General features: G+C 37.6%; 1 protein-coding gene across 8 annotated transcripts in view; it reads right to left on the bottom strand.

The window, feature by feature from the left end:
* ANO5 (anoctamin 5) overlaps positions 1 to 19,177 on the bottom strand; it is a 96,041-nt gene that overhangs the window by 16,371 nt on the left and 60,493 nt on the right. For all 8 annotated transcript variants that reach the window (XM_032359032.1, XM_032359033.1, XM_032359034.1 and 5 more), the window contains 6 exons: positions 17,784 to 17,918; positions 17,326 to 17,431; positions 17,164 to 17,224; positions 7,137 to 7,288; positions 4,937 to 5,011; positions 2,697 to 2,919 (listed from right to left, as the gene is read on the bottom strand). In XM_032359032.1, coding sequence (XP_032214923.1) covers positions 2,697 to 2,919; positions 4,937 to 5,011; positions 7,137 to 7,288; positions 17,164 to 17,224; positions 17,326 to 17,431; positions 17,784 to 17,918 — 752 coding nt within the window. The remainder of the gene's footprint in view (positions 1 to 2,696; positions 2,920 to 4,936; positions 5,012 to 7,136; positions 7,289 to 17,163; positions 17,225 to 17,325; positions 17,432 to 17,783; positions 17,919 to 19,177) is intronic.

The raw sequence follows: 19,177 nt of genomic DNA, 5'->3' as shown, positions 1-19,177 counted from the left end.
GTCAGATTATTAGTCATATTATTCTGAGAGCCTGTTGAAATACGAGCCATTCTTGTCCTAACAGACCAATATTAAGTAACAATTTGTGCTCAGTTTTCTGTTAAGAGGCTTTGTATTAATCTAATCACTAGAGAAGCCTAAGAAGCAGTTATTACTATACTTAGATGGATAAAATACTTTGCCTGGAGTCACACAGTCAGAATATGGAATTCAAACCCATATCAGACTGGAGAGGCTTATGCTTACCCTGGTACACTGTATGATATCCTGTAAACATAACAGATCTCTCTCTGTCTGTTGTCAATTAGGTTTAAAAGTAAAGGACATCCGCAAGGACAGAGGATGATTTCCAAACTAAACTGTGTTTTCTTCTCATGTCATACAATTGGTGGCAGTAATAATACACTTTCTCTCTCCTTTATTTAAAATGCAGGATCATGATCTAACATTTAGTGAATTCCAAAGACAAAAAAATGTTGGATTCCCTTCACATCACAGATAAGCATCAGGAGGTGTGAAAGAGTCAGGGAGCATGTTTTTCTGAGCTGATGATCTCCCAGCGGCATAAGCTGATCTAGCCAAAGTGGTAACAGTTTCAATGATACTGAAATGGTAACAATATTATTCTAAAGACACAGAGAATTCCTCCTTTTTAGAGAAATTACTTGCGTTCTTACAAAATCTCTAATGTGTATTTAAGTGATTTTTCTCACTGAAATCTCTGATTTTTTAGTGCTATATGCTAGATTTATTTTTTAATAACAAAAAAAAAAAGAAAAATTGAGTGAGAACTACAAATCTGAAGATAGCCTTTAATGAAAGTTGTTTCCTAGCACAAACTCTGGTGCTGAATGAGTAATGTGCTCTTCCTGGTTACTGTTGGGTGCAGTGATGATATACAGACTTGGAGGAGGGACCTGAGCACTCAGAGGAGAAGCTGATGCGTGGACTGGGGTCTCGATCTCACTTCCAACTTGCCGGGGGTGCTCCACACCCCTCTCCCTGACTAAATCTCCCACTTTGACTTTGACTGTGACTCCTTTACTGTCCCTCATGGATATAGGAGAACTTTTAATAATTTAAAAGGAAAAGAGGGGCACCTGGGTGGCTCAGTCGGATGTGTCTGACTTGACTTTGGCTCAGGTCATATCAGGGTCATAATCTCAAGCCCCATGTAGGGTTCACCTTGGGCATGGAACCTGCTTATGATTCTCTCTCTCCCTCTCACTTTGCACCCCCCCCACACAGCACGCATGCATGCTCCTCTCTCCCTCTCAAAATTAATTAATCAGTTCATTAATGAAGGAAAATAATCCAAGGTCTAAGACCCATGACAACTGAAAAGAAAAGTATTACATTTTAGATATATTCAGGAGGAGCTGATTGTTTTGTTTTTCCCACAATGGTTTTCAAAAGCAAATCCCTTCCAAAAACCATACACATGAAATAAAAATTATCCATGTCTTGAGAAAAGTGAGGCTTTTACTTAAAATTCAACTAGCCTGATCAAGGGAGGATTAAGAAAAGAATACTCTGAAAGATCTACTGAGTCCTAATTCTTCTTTTTCGTTCTTTTTCTTGCTTCCACCATAATGGGTCTAAATGTGGCTGTTAGGGTATTCTGATTACCAGCCTATGTGTCTACCTATAGAACAAAACTGCCTTAGCAGGTGCCTTTAAAAATGACAGGTGTTGGTGAGGATGAGGAGCAAGGGGAAACCTCCTACACTGTTGGTGGGAATGCAAGCTGGTGCAGCCACTTTGGAAAAAGCATGGAGGTTCCTCAAAGAGTTGAAAACTGAGCTACTCTATGACTCAGCAATTGCACGACTGGGTATTTATCCCAAAGATACAAATGTAGTGATTTGAAGGGGCACGTGCACCCAATGTTTATAGCAGCAATGTCCACGATAGCCAACCTATGGAAAGAGCCCAGATGTCCATCAACAGATGAATGGATAACGAAGATGTGGTATACATATATAATGGAATATTATGCAGCCATCAAAAACCTGAAGTCTTGCCATTTGCAATGATGTGAATGGAACTAGAGGGTATTATGCTAAGCGAAATAAGTCAATCAGAAAAAGACAATCATCATATGGTATCTCTGATATGAGGAATTGGAGAGGCAGGGCAGGGGGTCACGGTGTGCAGGGAGGGGAAAAAATGAAACAAAATGGGACTGGGGAGGGAGATAAATCATAAGAGACTCTTTTTTTTTAATTTTTTTTAAGACTTTATTTATTTATTTGTGTGACAGAGAGATCCCAAGTAAGCAGAGAGGCAGGCAGAGAGAGAGGAAGGGAAGCAGGCTCCCTGCTGAGCAGAAAGCCCGATGTGGGGCTCGATCCCAGGACCCTGGGATCATGACCTGAGCTGAAGGCAGAGGCTTTAACCCACTGAGCCACCCAGTCACCCCAAGAGACTCTTAATCTCAGGAAACAAACTGAGGGTTGCTGGGGGGTCAGGGGGAGGGATAGGGTGGCTGGGTTATGGACATTGGGGAGAGTATATGCTATGGTGAGTACTGTAAATTGTGTAAGACTGATGAATCACAGTCCTGTACCCTTGAAACAACTAATACCTTATATGTTAATTTTAAAAAATGAACTCCCCAAGGGATGGTCCAAAATTGATGTATAGCACTGGTAGAATATTTTTTCAGTGCCACACAGATGACCTGGCCAACTTACCCATTTTTGTAATCCATACAGATATCTTTTCATAAATGAAATTCAAGATCAAGATAACGATAAAGTTCAAGCAGGATCCACTGAGTGACGTGGTTATCTGGGGAGTGAGGAAACTTTTGACATGCTTAAAGGATGCTTCACTTTCCATAAAGCTAGCAAATGTAGCAAACACTGACAGGCGGTACACAATCACAGCTACCATACAGGCGATGACAAGGGCCATCTGGAAAAGGGAAACAAGGAATCAGTCACTCTGGTCTCTATCTCTGCCATGTGACCCATCTGAAACATACTACTCTCTTCATCTCATTATGTTAAGGTCAGCCCCTCTGACTTGGGAAGCAGACCAAGCCAGTCTCTCTCACATAGATGGCAGGGAAAGAACACTGGCAAGGCAAAAGTTTTCTAGAGAAGACAAGACCTGTGTTTGTAGCTGGGTGAGTCTAAAACAGTTGAGTAGCCATTGCTCATCCATCATCTGTCAAGCGTTGGAGAACTAGGCACAAGGCCAAATCCTGCCCGTGGCCCTACTCACTCTTGTATGGTTTTTGAGTTATAAATGGCTTTTTGCTGCCTTTTTTAAGGTTAAAGGAAAAAACAACGATGATTACATGTGAGAGACTGTCTGTGGCCCATAAAGCCTAAAATACATGTGGCCCCTCCACAGAAGACCGTTGCCAAACTCTGCCCCAGGTTGTAGTTAAACAGGTAGTATGAAGACCATGTACTTTCCCAAGAAGGACACATTTAGAAATCCCGTCTCATTTCCCCTCAGGATGTTGCCATTCGTGTTCTGATATGCCTGGTAGTTTAGATATTTATATAGATGCTACATAAATTTTAAACACTTCCCATATTACAAAAACCCAAAGATCTGGGGAAGCCTTTACCTCGATGATTGGAAAACCTGACTGTGAAAGCTGAGGGACTGAATCAAATGGAATGAGTACTAGAAATAAAAGATAGAATAATCTTTCTGGAACCACACTCTAGATTATTTCTCAAGCAGTGCCCTGACTTGATTATTGCTCTACTATTAATAAAATATTATTTACACTATCACTTCTCCTCAGTGACTGTTATATCATCTAAGAAAACACACATTTAAAAGAGAAAAACCAGGGCGCCTGGGTGGCTCAGTGGGTTAAGTCGCTGCCTTCGGCTCAGGTCATGATCTCAGGGTCCTGGGATCGAGTCCCGCATCGGGCTCTCTGCTCAGCAGAGAGCCTGCTTCCTCCTCTCTCTCTCTCTCTCTGCCTGCCTCTCTGCCTACTTGTGATCTCTCTCTGTCAAATAAATAAATAAAATCTTTAAAAAAAAAAAAAAAAAAGAGAAAAACCGGACGCCTGGGTGGCTCAGTGGGTTAAAGCCTCTGCCTTCAGCTCAGGTCATGATCCCAGGGTCCTGGGATCGAGTCCCGCATCAGAGAGCCCACTTCTCTGTCTCTCTCTGCCTACTTGTAATCTCTGTCCATCAAATAAATAAATAAAAGCTTAAAAAAATAAAAGAGAAAAACTAATACCTTTAACTAGAAATGTTAAAGATAAAAAGTTATGGGATAATACGAACTATAAGGTTAAACTCTAGTCAACAACTGCTAATTATTTATTCTTCAACATGTTAAGCTCTGAGAGGGTTAACACTGCTTCTTTTCCTTAAAATTCAAGGCCAGCTGTGAGAGGACCCACATTTGGAAAGTGGAGGGTGGGAAATAAATTGTGGCGGTGGAGGAATCTGGTAGCTAAAAGGCATGGAAAAAAAACCTGACTCCCTCACAATGGGACTCGCTAATTAAATTTTTCAAGTTGAAGTCATACTTTCTTCTATTTATTTCAGCAAGAAAATAAATTTTGAGTATATGCTTTTTTTTTCTTTGCATTTTGTGTGTGTGTTTTAAGTGGACATAAAGATAAATCAATAATTTTTTTTTTTTTTTTTTAAGGAAACAAAAACCAAACAGTCTGCAAATGAATCTGTTACATGTGCTGGTTGCTGGGGGAGGGGGAGGGGCAGGCACTCAATGAGGCACCGGTCTCTCCCCGAGCTCTTCTTACAAGGTTCAGTTGTGGCACATCCATGTGGGTCACCCTTGAGTTTATATATGAGCTCTGTTCAAAATAAAAAGACAGGGGAGTGGGAGGGGAGAGAGGGGCTCGAAAGCCATGGCAGATGAAACTACGGAGGTTATCCTAATAAGACTGCACATCAAGAGATGAGAGCAGGTTCCCAAACATGCTCACCCAAAACGTCACCGTAGCTCCTGATAAAAAGTACCATGGGAGACGACTCCACAGAGGCATGTATGGTTCCATCTCCTACAATTTTGAAGAAATCACAGCAAAATTCAAAATCTACTCTCAACATTGGGACGCCAAGCAGTAGTCAAAACCATAAAACCCAGTTCGAGTAGAAACCTCCCCAAGTCCATGACAGCTCATGGGCAGCTACATTCTAGCCCAGGTTCCTTCCCTTCAGGTAGGGACCTTCAGGGCTCTCAGGTGAGATCGTTCACACATGATATGAGCCATGATGGATACACGCTGTATCCTCAGGGTTAAATGAGAGTGGTGTTCAGGGCCTGGGAGAGAGGAAATGACGTCGGAACCCAAGAGCTGCTGCTTAAGTGGACATGCTTTAATGATAGTACAGCTTGCTTCTAATTGAATTGAATCAAACTGCACTGCTCTATAATTGCTACACATGATATTAAACGGGGCACCATCTTTCTATTTACAGGACTGTGTTCTTCTGCACAGTTCAGGGGACCAGTCTTTTCCAACTTGATGTTCTTCTAAGCCATTAACAGAAGACAGTCACTATATCAGCTGAAATTCTTAGCTACATCAAGAGGCAGTGAGATCTTACCCCCCGCAAAATTGCCATAGAGTAAAAAACAGCCGTCAGCAGAAATCTAAATCATGTAATTCTAGCTAAAGGATAGGATTTTTAGGGAGGATTTTTATACCTGGGGGATTTTTAGGGAAGACTGAATGCAAATAGAACTTGACAGGCAGAACAGCTGTCCAAGAGCTCTACTGAATGTGTGTGCGTGTGTGCACGTGTGTGTGTCCAATGTGTGTGTGTGTGTGTGTGCATGCTTTTTGTGTACGTGTGTGTGTGTGTATGTGTGTGTGTGTGCCCATGCATACATGTATGTGTTCTCAATACAGACTCAAACGTGAGGGCTCTGGCCATAGTGACCCACTGAAGAAGCCCTGCAATTAAGTCAGAACCTTTATTTCAAAACCATTCAAGTGGATGATTCACAGCCAGTCCATTCATACTGATTTTCAGCTGGTTTCATATAAAACATTCAGGACCTCTGGTTTTTATGGCAGTAATTTTAGGCCTGCTTTTAGTTTCCTTTTTATACCATGAAATATTAATAGATACACATCATGTCATTATCATGGCAAGTCTCTTTTAATATGCTTTCTTAATGTCGGACAGCCACCCAAGTTGTTAATATATTGTCTGAGGCATTTTTCCCCTTTGCTCACTTGCTGGATTTTTTTGTAATGTCTCAGTGAAGTCAAGAGACGCCTAGTGAGTACATGAATGCCTAAACTGTGAAGATAACTTTTGAGTATTATACCACAAGAACAGTGTCCTGAACAGAATGGGAAATTCTGCTAGAGAGATTGCGTTAGAGACATATTCTGTTCTCCCTTTAACAGCTTTGGGCCACACAGTGATTATGGTTGATGGAAAGGTAGGGACGCTAAGCATATGCGGTTGAGTCTGGTCTTTGAATGCAAAGTACCTTGTATTTTTCACATTAAAAAACAAAAAACAAAAAAAACAAAGAAAAAGCACCAAGAAGTCAAATTACTCAGTCGACAACATATAGGTGATTTACCAGTGAAGGATCCCCAGACTTAGATATTGCCGTCCAGGCACTAGCGCAATGATCTTCCCATTATAATAAATTAAAAGAGATTAGGTGAATAAAATTTGGTCTAATAAAACAATCACTCATAAGTTCACTATCTTAAAATAATACTATTTTAATTCTGGTGTATTAACTTAGTATCATTTCCATGTATATATATTTATATACTGAGTCCATTGTATACACATTCTTTTCCATTTTCCTTTTATTTCATTTGTTACAAAACTATGTTATATCATGACATGATGCTTTGTATTTGCTACACAATCATCCGATGGCAGAGAGGAGCAAGAGTAAATGTAACAAGACAGTCCATGAATTAGTATTCACTGAAGCTGGGTGACAGGTGCATCCTGGGTTCATTATACTTCTCTATCTACTTTTTTCGTATAGATTTGAAATACGTATGAGAAACAAGGAAAGAAGTTTGTAAGATTTCTCTGTTGGAAAATATTTTAAAAGCAAATTAAAGCATCCACTATTATTTGTGTGGTGGCCCAGAGCGGGAACTCCACTGAGATACGCTGGCGGTCAGCGCGCTGACCCACCTTAGTCACCGCATTCATCTTCCTGTGTTTACACATTGCTTCAAACTCCGGTCTCAGCTGAAGCTGCTGCTGTTCCTCTTCGAAGTCCACCAGGTCCCACTCATATTCCATTCTGGCCTGTCGCTGTTTCCAAAACTCCAAGAACAATGTGACTGTAGACAAAGAAAGGCATAAAAACAACTGTAATCAAGGGATGGAGAATAAAATGCATAAGAAAATAATCTGTTTTTTTTTTTTTTCTACACTTAAAAAAAAATGTTGGTTGAATGGTGGTTCTTCTGTCACTACTATGTTGGCTTAATAACATAACACTGATGTAATTCATGTAAAAACTCAAGGCAATTTCGTAGCAGTCCATGCAAGATAAACAATTTCAGGCACATTATTCTCTCTCCATTCAAATAATCTGAAGTAATATTAAACTTACCTTTTTACTAAAACCTAGATTTTGTTTGCATGTTTTTTCTTTTCCCACTGAAATAATTCAAGCAATTATACCAGTTTTTCAGGCTTAGGTAAATATAAGGAAAACATGAGAGCCATTCCCATAGCACAATCTCTGTTTCTCTGTCCCTGTCCACCTCTCTCTCTCTTTCTCTCTCTCTCTCTTTATATATACATATAATTTTTTTATTAAATTGATTTATTTATTTTCAGAAAAACAGTATTCATTATTTTTCACCACACCCAGTGCTCCATGCAATCTGTGCCCTCTATAATACCCACCACCTGGTACCCCAACCTCCCACTCCCGCCGCCACTTCAAACCCCTCAAATTGTTTTCCAGAGTCCATAGTCTCTCATGATTCACCTCCCCTTCCAATTTACCCCAACTCCCTCTCCACTCTAACTCCCCATGTCCTCCATGATATTTGTTATGCTCCACAAATAAGTGAAACTATATGATAATGGACTCTCTCTGCTTGACTTATTTCACTCAGCATAATCTCTTCCAGTCCCGTCCATGTTGCTACAAAAGTTAAACTTTCAGTTGCATCATAACATACTCACAGAAAAGTACATAAAACAAACCTGTAAAATTTAAAGAATTTTCACAAAATAAGCATTCCCATGGAACAGCATCAATATAAAAAAATAGAACATGACCAGCACCCCTAAAAACACACCTTATGACTCTTCTAAGATGTAAGTATAACTAGTTTCCTAGCTTCTAACGTCATAGGATAATTTCACCCGTCTTTAAACTTTTCATAAATGGTCACATAATATAGGCAGTTTTTGCATTAGGTTTTGTTTAGATTCAACTTTTCTTGTAAACTGAATCCATACTGGTGTGTGTAGTAAAAGTTTATTTATTTTCATTGCTGCACAGTGTTCTATTGTTTAAGTAAACCATAATTTTGTTTATTCTTGAACTCTTGGATGTTTGGATTATTGCCAGGATTTTTGTTATTACAAATACTGTTGCTGTGAATATTCTTGTACATATCTTTTGGTGGGATATGCATGACTTTCTGGTATATATCTAAGAATGGAACACTAACACAATCAATATTAACATATAATTTTATCTCCTGTGATTCAAATTCTAATGTTTCATCTGACTCATTCCCTGACTACTTTTATTTTCTTTAATTTTTTTATTTTTATTTTTTTTTTATTTTTAAGTTTTTAAAAATAGGATCTCTACCCAATGTGGAGTCCAACACGGGACTTGAACCTACAACCTTGAGATCAAGTCCTGAGCTGAATGAAGAATCAGACACTTAACTGACTGAGCCACCCAGGTGCCCTTTTTCTTCCTTAAAAAAAAAATATATATTTTATTGTAAGAACAGCTAACCTGCTTTGTACCCTCTTAACAAATTTTAAGTCTATAGTGCCTTATTGTTGACTAGAGGCATGAGATTGTACAGTAGCTCTCTAGAAGTTATTTATCTTATAACTAAGACTATACGCCCTTTGATTAGTTACTCCCCTTTTCCATCATTTCCACTAACCCCCAACAATCTCCATTCCACTCTCTGATTCTATAAATGTGATCATTTTAGATTACTTCATGTAAGTGGAACCAGGAAGGATTTCTCTATCTGTAACTGGAATATTTCAAAGATCATAATGTCTTCAAGATTCATCCATGTTGTCACGTATTTCAGAATTTCCTTCTTTTCAAGGGCAAATAACATATCAAATGTATATACCAATAGTATATATACATATATATATATACCAATAGTATATATATACATATATACATATGTATATACATATAACATATTTTATATATATATACACATACATGTATATATGTATATGCATAATGTGTATATATATATACAATCACAATTTCTTTACCCATTCATTTGTCCATGGATATTTAGGTAGTTTCTACCTCTCACGTACTGTGGATAGTGCTTTAATGAACACAGGAGTCCCAGCATCTCTTCAAGAACCTGATTTCAATTATCTGGAGTAAATTATTCATGAGTGGTATTGCTAGAACGTATAGTAGTTCTACTTTTAGTTTTCTGAGGAATTTCCATACTGTTCTCCAGCTGCACTATTTAGCATTCCCACTAACAATGTACAAAAATTTATGATAATTCTCCACATCCTCATCAGCCCTTATCTTTTGTTTTTTAGTAATAGCCATCCTGACAGGTATGAGTTGACATCTCATTGTGATTTTTGATTTGCATTTCCCTGGTAACTAGTAATCCTAAGCATTTCCTTATGTACCTATTGGCCATTTGTATATATTCTTGGGAGAGTATCTATTTGAATCCTTTGTCCATTTAAAAATCAGGTTATTAGGGCTTGTTCACTATTTTTAAAACTATTTTATTTATTTGAGAGAGAGAGACAGAGAGACAGCATGAGTGGGGAGAGAGAGAGGAAGAGGGAGAAAGAATCTGAAGCAGACTCCAGACTAAACACAGAGCCTGAAGCAGGGCTCAATTCCACGACTGCAAGATCGTGAGCTGAGTGAGCCAAAAGGGAGTCAGATGCCTAACCGACTATGCCAACCAAGTGCCCTGGGTTTTTCCATTATTGAGTTTCAGGAATTCCTTAAGTATTCTGGAGATTTGCCCCTTATCAGAGATATGATTTGCAAATATTTACTGCCATCCCATGGGTTGTCTTTTCACTATGCTGTTTTCTATGCTGCACAGAAACTTTTTTAGCTCAATGTAGTCCAGATTGGTGTTGGTTTCTGTTACCTGGGCTTTGATGTTATGCACAGGAAATCTTGCCAAGATCAATGTCATGAAGTTTTTCCTTAAATGTTCTTCTAGGAGCTTTATATAGTTTCAGGTCTTACATTTGATATTTTATCTGATTCTGAAATGATTTTTGTGTATAGTGTAAGATAAAGATTTAATTTCATTCTTTTGCATTTCTCCACATCATTTGTTGAAGAGACTATCCCTTCCCCATTGTGTATTCTTGGAACTCTTGTCGAAGAACAGTGAACCATACATGCGTAGGTTTATTTCTGAACTGCAGTCTGTTCTACTGGTCTGTGTATCTGTCTTTATGCTAGTGCCATATTGTTCTGATTGCTGTAGACTTTGCAATTTTGAAATCAAGAAGTGTGATGTCTCTAGCTTTGTTCTTTCTCAAGACCGACCTGCCTACTTCAGGAGTCTTGTGATTCCACATGAATTCTTTTCAGTTGTTTTTCCCATTTCTGTAAAAAATGTCATTGGGATTTTGGTAGAGATCATACTGAATATTTAGATCACTTTGGGTAGTATGGAAAAATTAATAATGTTAAGTCTTCCAATCCACGAGCATGGAGTGGCTTATTATTCCTCCAGATATTTAGAAATATGGGTATTGTTTGCTTTGCATGGTTCTAGTATGCATGTTCTAGTTTCCATGGGTTAGTGACACAACACAAGTCCTCCAGCATGACTCAAAATTCAGGTACTACACTATATTAACTGTGAACTGTTGCATAAATAACAGCATAAATAACCTAACTTTAGACTGCAAGAAACTAGAAAAAGAAGAATAAACTAAGCACAAAGTTAGCAGAAAGAAGGAAATAGCAAAGATCAGAGTGCAAATGAATGAAACAGAGACTAAACAGACAATAAAAAAGATCAATGAAACTAAGAGCTGTTTTTCTTCTTCAAAAGATAAACAAAGTAGACAAACCTTTAGCTAGACTTACCAAGAAAAAAAATGGAGAGGACTCATATAAATAAAATTAGAAATGAAAGAGGAAACAGGACAACTGCTATCACGGAAATACAGAGTCACAAAAGACTACTATGTATGCCATCAAATTGGACAAACTAGAAGAAATGCATAAATACCTATAAACATACAAACTACTAAGACTGAATCATGAAGAAATAGAAAATCTGAACATACCACTGATTAGTAAGAATCTTGAATCAGTAATCAAAAACCTCCCCACAAAGACAAGTTCAGAAGAAGGTAACTTCACTGATACATTTTACTCATCATTTAAAGAACTAATGCCAATCTTTCTCAAACTCTTGCCAGAAATATAATAGGAGGGAAGACTTTCAGACTCAATTTACAAGGCCAGCATTACTCTGATACCAAAGCCAAAGACATCACGAGAAAAGAAAACTATGGCTCAATATCCCTGATGAGCACAGATGCAAAACACCTGAATAAAATAGCAGCAAGTAAAATTCAACAATACAGTAAAAGGATCATACACCATGACTAAGTAAAATTTATGCCAGGATACAAGGATCGTTCTCCATGCACAAATCAATCAATGTGGCATACTACATTAATAAAATGAATGACAAATCTTACAGTCATTTCAACTGATGAAGCAAAGGCATTTAAAAGAATTCATGATAAAAATTCTCAACATTACGGGTATGGAGGAAATGTAACAACATAATAGGAGGAAATTTACCAACATAGTAAGAGCCATATATGACAAGCCAAAAGCTAAGATCATTCTCAGTGATAAAAGACCAAAAGGTTTTCCTCTACCATCAGGAACAAGACAAAGTATGCTCATTCTTGTCACTTGTTTTCAATAAAGTACTGAAGTCCTAGCTAAAGAAACTGGCCAAGAAAAAGGAAGAAATGGCATATAATTTAGAAAGGAAATAGTAAAACTTTCTCTATTTGCAAGTGGCAGTAAATTATGTATAGGAAGTCTAAAAAGTCCACCAAAAATAGAATAAGGGAATTCTGTAAAGTTTGAGGATAAAAATTACTATACAAAAATTTGTTGTTTCTATAAACTAACCAAATACTGTCAGAAAGATAAATTAAGAAAACAATCCCATTTCCAATAGCATAAAAAGGAATAAAATATCTAGGAACAAATTTAACTCAGGAGGTGAAAGATATGTACACTGAACACTATAAGATACAGATAAAAGAAACCAAGAATACACAAATAAATGGAAAGATATTCTACACTTATGGAGTGTAAGAATTAATATTATAAAAATGTCCATATTACCCAAGCAATCTTCAGATTCAATGCAATCCCTATCAAAATTCCAATGACATTTTTCACAGAAATACAACAAACAATAATAAAATTTGTATGGAACCACAAACGATCTGGAATACTCAGAGCAATCTTGAGAAAGAAGAACTAAGCAGTAGCCATCTCACTGCCTGATTTCAAACCCACAGTAATTATATAATTTTATATTTTATAATTTTATATTTTTATATATTTATTTTTTTTTATAGTTTTAATTTATAATTAAGTAAATTTTATAATTTATATTACAAAGCTATATTAGTCAAAACAATAGAATACCTGCAAAAAATAGTCACATAGACCTATGTATCATCATCAATAGCCCAGATATAAACCCATGCATGTATGATCAACTAATATTTAACAAAGGAGCCAAGAAGAGTCAAAGGGGCAAGAACTTTACTTCAATAAATGGTTTTGTAAAAACTGGATATTCAGGTACAAAGGAACAAAGTTAAATCCCTATCTTAGACTGTATGTCCAAATCAACACAAAATAGATTACAGACTGATTGAGCGTTAAGACCTGAAACCAGAAAACTCCTGGAAGAAAATATTGTGGGTAGTAAGCTCCTTGACATTGCTCATGGCAATGATCTGTTAGATTTGACATTAAAACTAAGGCAACAAAGGCAAAAATAAACAAGTGGGACTATATCAAACTAGAAAGCACAGCAAAGGAAACAATTAACAAAATGAAAAGGCAACCTACAGAATGGAAGGAAATATTTGCAAATTATATATCTGATAAGGGGAAGGGGTTAATATCATATACACAGAGAAAGAGAGAGAGAGAGATACACCTCAACCGCAAAACAAAACAAAACAACAATCCAATCAAAACATGAACACAGAATCTAATTAGATAGTTTTCCAAAGACAAAGAAATGGTCAACAGGGGGGCACCTGGGTGACTCGGTCTGTTAAGTGACTGACTCTTGATTTCAGATCAGGTCATGATCTCAGCATTGTGAGCTCAAGCCCTGAGCTTGGGCTCTGCCCTGGGTGTGGAGCCTGCTCAAGATTCCCTCTCTCCTTCTCCCTCTGCCCCCCAATCCTGCTCACATGTACATATGTGCTGGCTCTCTCTCTTTAAAAAAAGAAAATTAACCAACAGGTAACCAAAAAGAGTCTCAACATCACTCATCATCAGGAAAATGAAAATCAAAACCACAATGAGATATCACTTCACACCTGTCAGAATGGCTGTCATCAGAAAGACAAGACGTAGCAAGTGTTGGCAAGGATGTAGAGAAGAGGGACCCCCTTGCACACTGATGGTGGGAGTGTAAACTGAGACAGCCATTTAGGAAAACAATATGGAGATTCGTCAGAAAAATTAAAAATACAACTACCATATGATCCAGCAATTCTACTTCTAGGTATATACCCAAAGGAAAGAAAAATCACAAATTTGAACTGATACTTGCATCCCCCTGTTTACTGTGGCATGCCTTACAATAGCCAAGTCAGGGAGACAACCTGTGACCATCAATGCATGATGAACGGGTAAAGAAAATGTGGCATATACATCTACAATGGAATAACATTCAGCCATAAAAAAGAACGAAATCCTGCTATTTGGGACAACATGGATGGACCTTAAGGGTGATTTGCTAAATGACATAAATCAGACAGAGAAATACAAATACTGTATGATCCCACTTACATGTGGAATCTTAAAACAAACAAACAAACAAAACAACAACAACAACAAAAAACACTTGTAGGAACAGATACAGATTGGTGGTTACTGGAGTTGGGGGTGGATGGGTAAAAGTGGTCAAAAGGTACAAATTTTGGATTAGAAGAGTAATAAGCCCTTGTGATATAATGAACAGCATGGTGATTATATTTAAAACTAAAAGTTGTTAAAGACTGGACCTTAAATGTTCTCATCATAAGAAAAATAAGTGAAATGACGGATGTTAACCAAACTTACTGTGTTAATCATTTTACAATGTATAAATATAGATGAAATCATCATGTTGTATATATTAAACTGATACAATATTATATGTCAAATATATTTCAATAAAACTTGGGGGGGAGAAGAAGTGACCTAAATGTCTCAATAGAGAACTGGTTTACATAAAATATGATAAGCTCATGTAAGGCAATTCTGTTCAGTCATAAATACATGTATACACACACACACACACACACACACACATCCACTGCTCTGGAAGGAGTCTCATCACTCATTGTTTAAACAATGAATAGATTTAAAACTGTGTATAACAGTTATGTAAAATTGTATGAACACACATACCCACACACGGAGCAGAAGATTCTGAAAGATTATGGCCAAGATAATGTTTCTATTTCTAGTAATGTTAACATTATTTTCTCTCTACTTCTATATACTACTTGAATTTTCTATGATGGGTACGTATTTTCATTATGAATAAAAACATAAAAAGCACTTCCTTTCTGCCAGTACAAAGCATAATAAGCATTATTTTCAGGTCTCAACCCCTTGAACTAGGGTTGTTCCTTTAACCTAGGATTTTTTTTTTTTTTTTTTTTTACATTTTGAGAATGTGGGCTTTATTAATTAAAGAGTTTATTCTTTTTTTTTTAATTTTTTATTTTTTATAAACATATATTTTTATCCCCAGGGGTACAGGTCTGTGAATCACCAGGTTTACACACTTCACAGCACTCACCAAAGCACATACCCTCCCCAATGTCCATAATCCCACCCCTTTCTCCCAAACCCCCTCCCCCCAGCAACCCTCAGTTTGTTTTGTGAGATTAAGAGTCACTTATGGTTTGTCTCCCTCCCAATCCCATCTTGTTTCATTGATTCTTCTCCTACCCACTTAAGCCCCCATGTTGCATCCCCACTTCCTCATATCAGAGAGATCATATGATAGTTGTCTTTCTCTGCTTGACTTATTTCGCTAAGCATGATACGCTCTAGTTCCATTCATGTTGTCGCAAATGGCAAGATTTCATTTCTTTTGATGGCTGCATAGTATTGAATGGATCAAGAAGATGTGGTATATAACCTAGGATGTTTTATCGTCACACCTATTCCGCCAACTCATCCTTTGGTTTGGCTCAATTATTTATTAGCGGTTGTACTAAAACAAATATCCTCAAAGTTCTGTTTTCCTAGAATTTGACCATAATCCTCAAAAACCAAAGGTAAACCAATTCACTACAAGAGTAAACTTTTCCCAAAGAACGGATGGTGACGCCTTTCACCAAATTTCCAGTGTCTGTGGGTCCCCCATGCGCCTGATTCTCTATCTCTGATGAAAAAGAGGTGGCTGTGGGGGCACCATCTCTCTCATTGGAAACTTAACTGCAAACTATCGTATTTGTTGCCATTGGTGCACCTCTCCTGCACTGCTGATTCCGAGTCACGACAAAGGAAGGACTTGGCGGCCACACAGATGAAGACACATGGAGCTGGGTAACTAGAGGACTGTTGGTAAGATTTCTCTGTTCTCTGGTTTTCGAATCTAGGCTGCTCTCTTCAGAGCATAGCAGCTCTGCATTTAGCTCTGCTAAATCCCTCTGCTTCACACCACATCCCCATGTCTTGGTGTCTTTTTGCCTGGATTAAGGTACCCTGGTTCTCTTGCCCAGTTTTTAAATGCACATATTGTTGAAGACTTTTTTTTTTTTTTTTTTTTTTTTTTTAAGTTGGAAAGAAAAGAAGTCTATTTCTCCCCAGAATCCCCTGAGATTTGGGAGATGTTTTAGAAGTCTTTAGGCTTCTTCCTGCTGACTTACTCTTACATAAAATATTTTCCTCATTGATGGCAGGAACAACTTCATGACACCTCTTCTTTTCATGTAAAATGAAAAAGATAAGATACTGGGACATTTCCAAAATTAAGGGGAAATCCACTTTAATGAAGATTTTTAACAAATGGAACTGGAAGCTGGAATCAGAATTATACTCAGGGACTTTCTTTTTTTTCTTTTTTTTTTTTTTAGATTTTATTTATGTATTTGAGAGAGAGACAGTGAGAGAGAAAATGAGCGAGCAGAAGGTCAGAGAGAGAAGCAGACTCCTCATGGAGCTGGGAGCCCAATGCGGGACTCGATCCCAGGACTCTGGGATCATGACCTGAGCCGCAGGCAGTCGTCCAACCAACTTAGCCACCCAGGTGTCCCTACTCAGGGACTTTCAACTCAAACATGGATTTATTAGCCCTCAACAGTTGTTGATTCTTGTTCAACTTTGTGCCCATGATTCAGTGGCTTTCAGCCAACAAATATTCATGTGTATTCTCTCTTGTATTAAGTAGTTATTGAACTGGGTTTTTACCACAGCCCTGGGAGACAGTGTAAGCTGAATATATACAAAGCTTCAAAAATTATTATCTCAGAGAAAATAAGAGATAATTAATAAAGACCTTTTTGGAGCAAGGATAAAGGACTACAGACCACTGATGCAGACTCCATCAGTGTACTGATGCTAGCTGGCAAAGACACAAAGGTCCAAAATCATCTTTGGTATAAAGTATGCCATCTGTATATGTTATACAAATGGGCCATAGAATACATAACATGGAGAAAGTTGTTTTTTATGTAACTATTTACTCACCCCAAATTCCCATGAATATTGCAAAGAACACTGTCGACTCGTTATCAAACAAATGGGAGATCTGTAAAACGGCAATAACATCACAAAGTCTACTTAGTATCAAATGCCACACAAAAAGAGAGAAATTCCAAGTCTTTTCATTTTTCTGTAGCATGTACATACCTTGGAAGCCAAACACGTGGTATTTAGTCTCCAATAATCGCACACTTGATCACAGAGTGGGCACATGATAATCTGACCTCCAATTGTAGGGTCACAGATCTCAGAGCTGCAGAGGGAGTAGCCAAGTTATTTGCAAAGTGATGTGTTTTCAGGTGGTTTTACCACTCTTTATACAGCTTCTCACATATGGCAGGGGGGCAACAAAGTAGCAATTTCTGTAGTAGGTCAAGTCATGTTTTGAGAAACAGAACCTTTAGAGCTGATCATTAGAACAGATTGTCCCTAAAGCACCAGGTGAGGGGCAGCTGTTACACTGGGATATATTTTTTTTTAAATATCAATGATCTGTCTGCCATCAGGAAACATTCCGAAACACATGCCAGGAAAATCATAGCAACAGCCTGAGTTAGCGTAACAGCAAAGTGTTCTCTCTGTGTGGGCAGTTCAGCTGCACTCACCTGTTTGAGTTACTATGCATGGATAATAAGCCGTAAATGAAACACGCTAAGCCAACTATAGCTGCAAAGGACAGCATCTCGGTGTAAAATCCAAGAAAGACAAAATACATGGCAATTTTTTCTCCAAAATAATTCCTAAGAAAGAGGGTAGAAATAAGATCAAAGGTTAGAAGCATGATACCCTCCAGAGAGCTTTGGTTTTTGTACTCAGACAAGATCTATATTCCTCTCTCCCTTGCTCTCTAGCCCTGCAATCTTGGTAAAGTTACTAAACTCTCCTCACTTTGGTTTCCACAGCACAAAATGCAGGAGGGTGCTTACCCACAGAATCGGTGTAAGGACTGAAGGGGAGAACACACTTAAGTCAGACACCAACTGAGTATAAGTTAAGTTTTAATTTTGAAACAGTAAGGTAATTTGAAAAGCTTCTAAGTTTTAAGGAGAGTTAAAATGTATTGAAATAATTCTGCAATGTAAAACATTCTGCAATGTAACTTCTAGCAATTAACAAGATCAAAATCACTTTTACAATGTGAACGGAGTTTCATTTTATTTCTCTTTCTAATTTAAAGAAGGTTCTCTGACTACATCAGACTAGAGTGGTTCTATGTATAAACTTCCTTCTTCCTGCAATTTTTAATCTCTGATGGATGTTTATAGGATTGTGAGATAGGTAGCAAAACAAGGAATTAAAAATGACTACTTAATAAGAGTTCCATAAGGGGCTCCTGGGTGGCTCAATGGGTTAAGCCTCTGCCTTCAGCTCAGGTCCTGATTTCAGGGTCTTGGGATCGAGCCCCACATCAAATCTCTGCTCAGCAGGGAGCCTGCTTCCCTTCCGTCCCTCTGCCTGCCTCTCTGCCTACTTGTGCTCTCTCTCTCTCTGTGTCAAATAAATAAATTAAAATCTTAAAAAAAAAAAAAAGGAGTTCCATAAAATTCTCAGTTCCACCCTCGCTTTACAAAAAGTTAAAAAGTTAGAGTACTACGTGTCCTAAATGCTTTTTTTCTTGTTTCTGTTTTTGTTTTTAGACCAAGCCCCCCTTAAGGTATCCCTTAAGGAATCTAAGAATATAGTTCTCTCTGTCTCAAAAACCACATTTTTAAAAACCAGATTAATTCTACCTATCCATATAGAGTTCAGCTTATCAAATCTGTGAAACCTTTCCACAGTTTCCAAGGCAGATAGATGTGATCCCTTCTGGGTTCTAATAGCAAGCTGTATCACAATCTATTACATTACTTAATATTGTAATATCCATACATGTTCAAAAAGAAGATAATTATGAACATAAGGGTATAAACTTAATTTCCAAATATTTATATATTTTCTTGTATTCAATATTAATTTTATTGAACCTCATATTCTTCAGAACTCAAAATTCCTAATCTTT

Source organism: Mustela erminea, chromosome 9, assembly GCF_009829155.1.
Source record: "Mustela erminea isolate mMusErm1 chromosome 9, mMusErm1.Pri, whole genome shotgun sequence".
NCBI classification, from domain to species: domain Eukaryota; kingdom Metazoa; phylum Chordata; class Mammalia; order Carnivora; family Mustelidae; genus Mustela; species Mustela erminea.
Note: the sequence above shows the minus strand (reverse complement) of the source record. Positions and strands in the feature narration are given on the sequence as shown.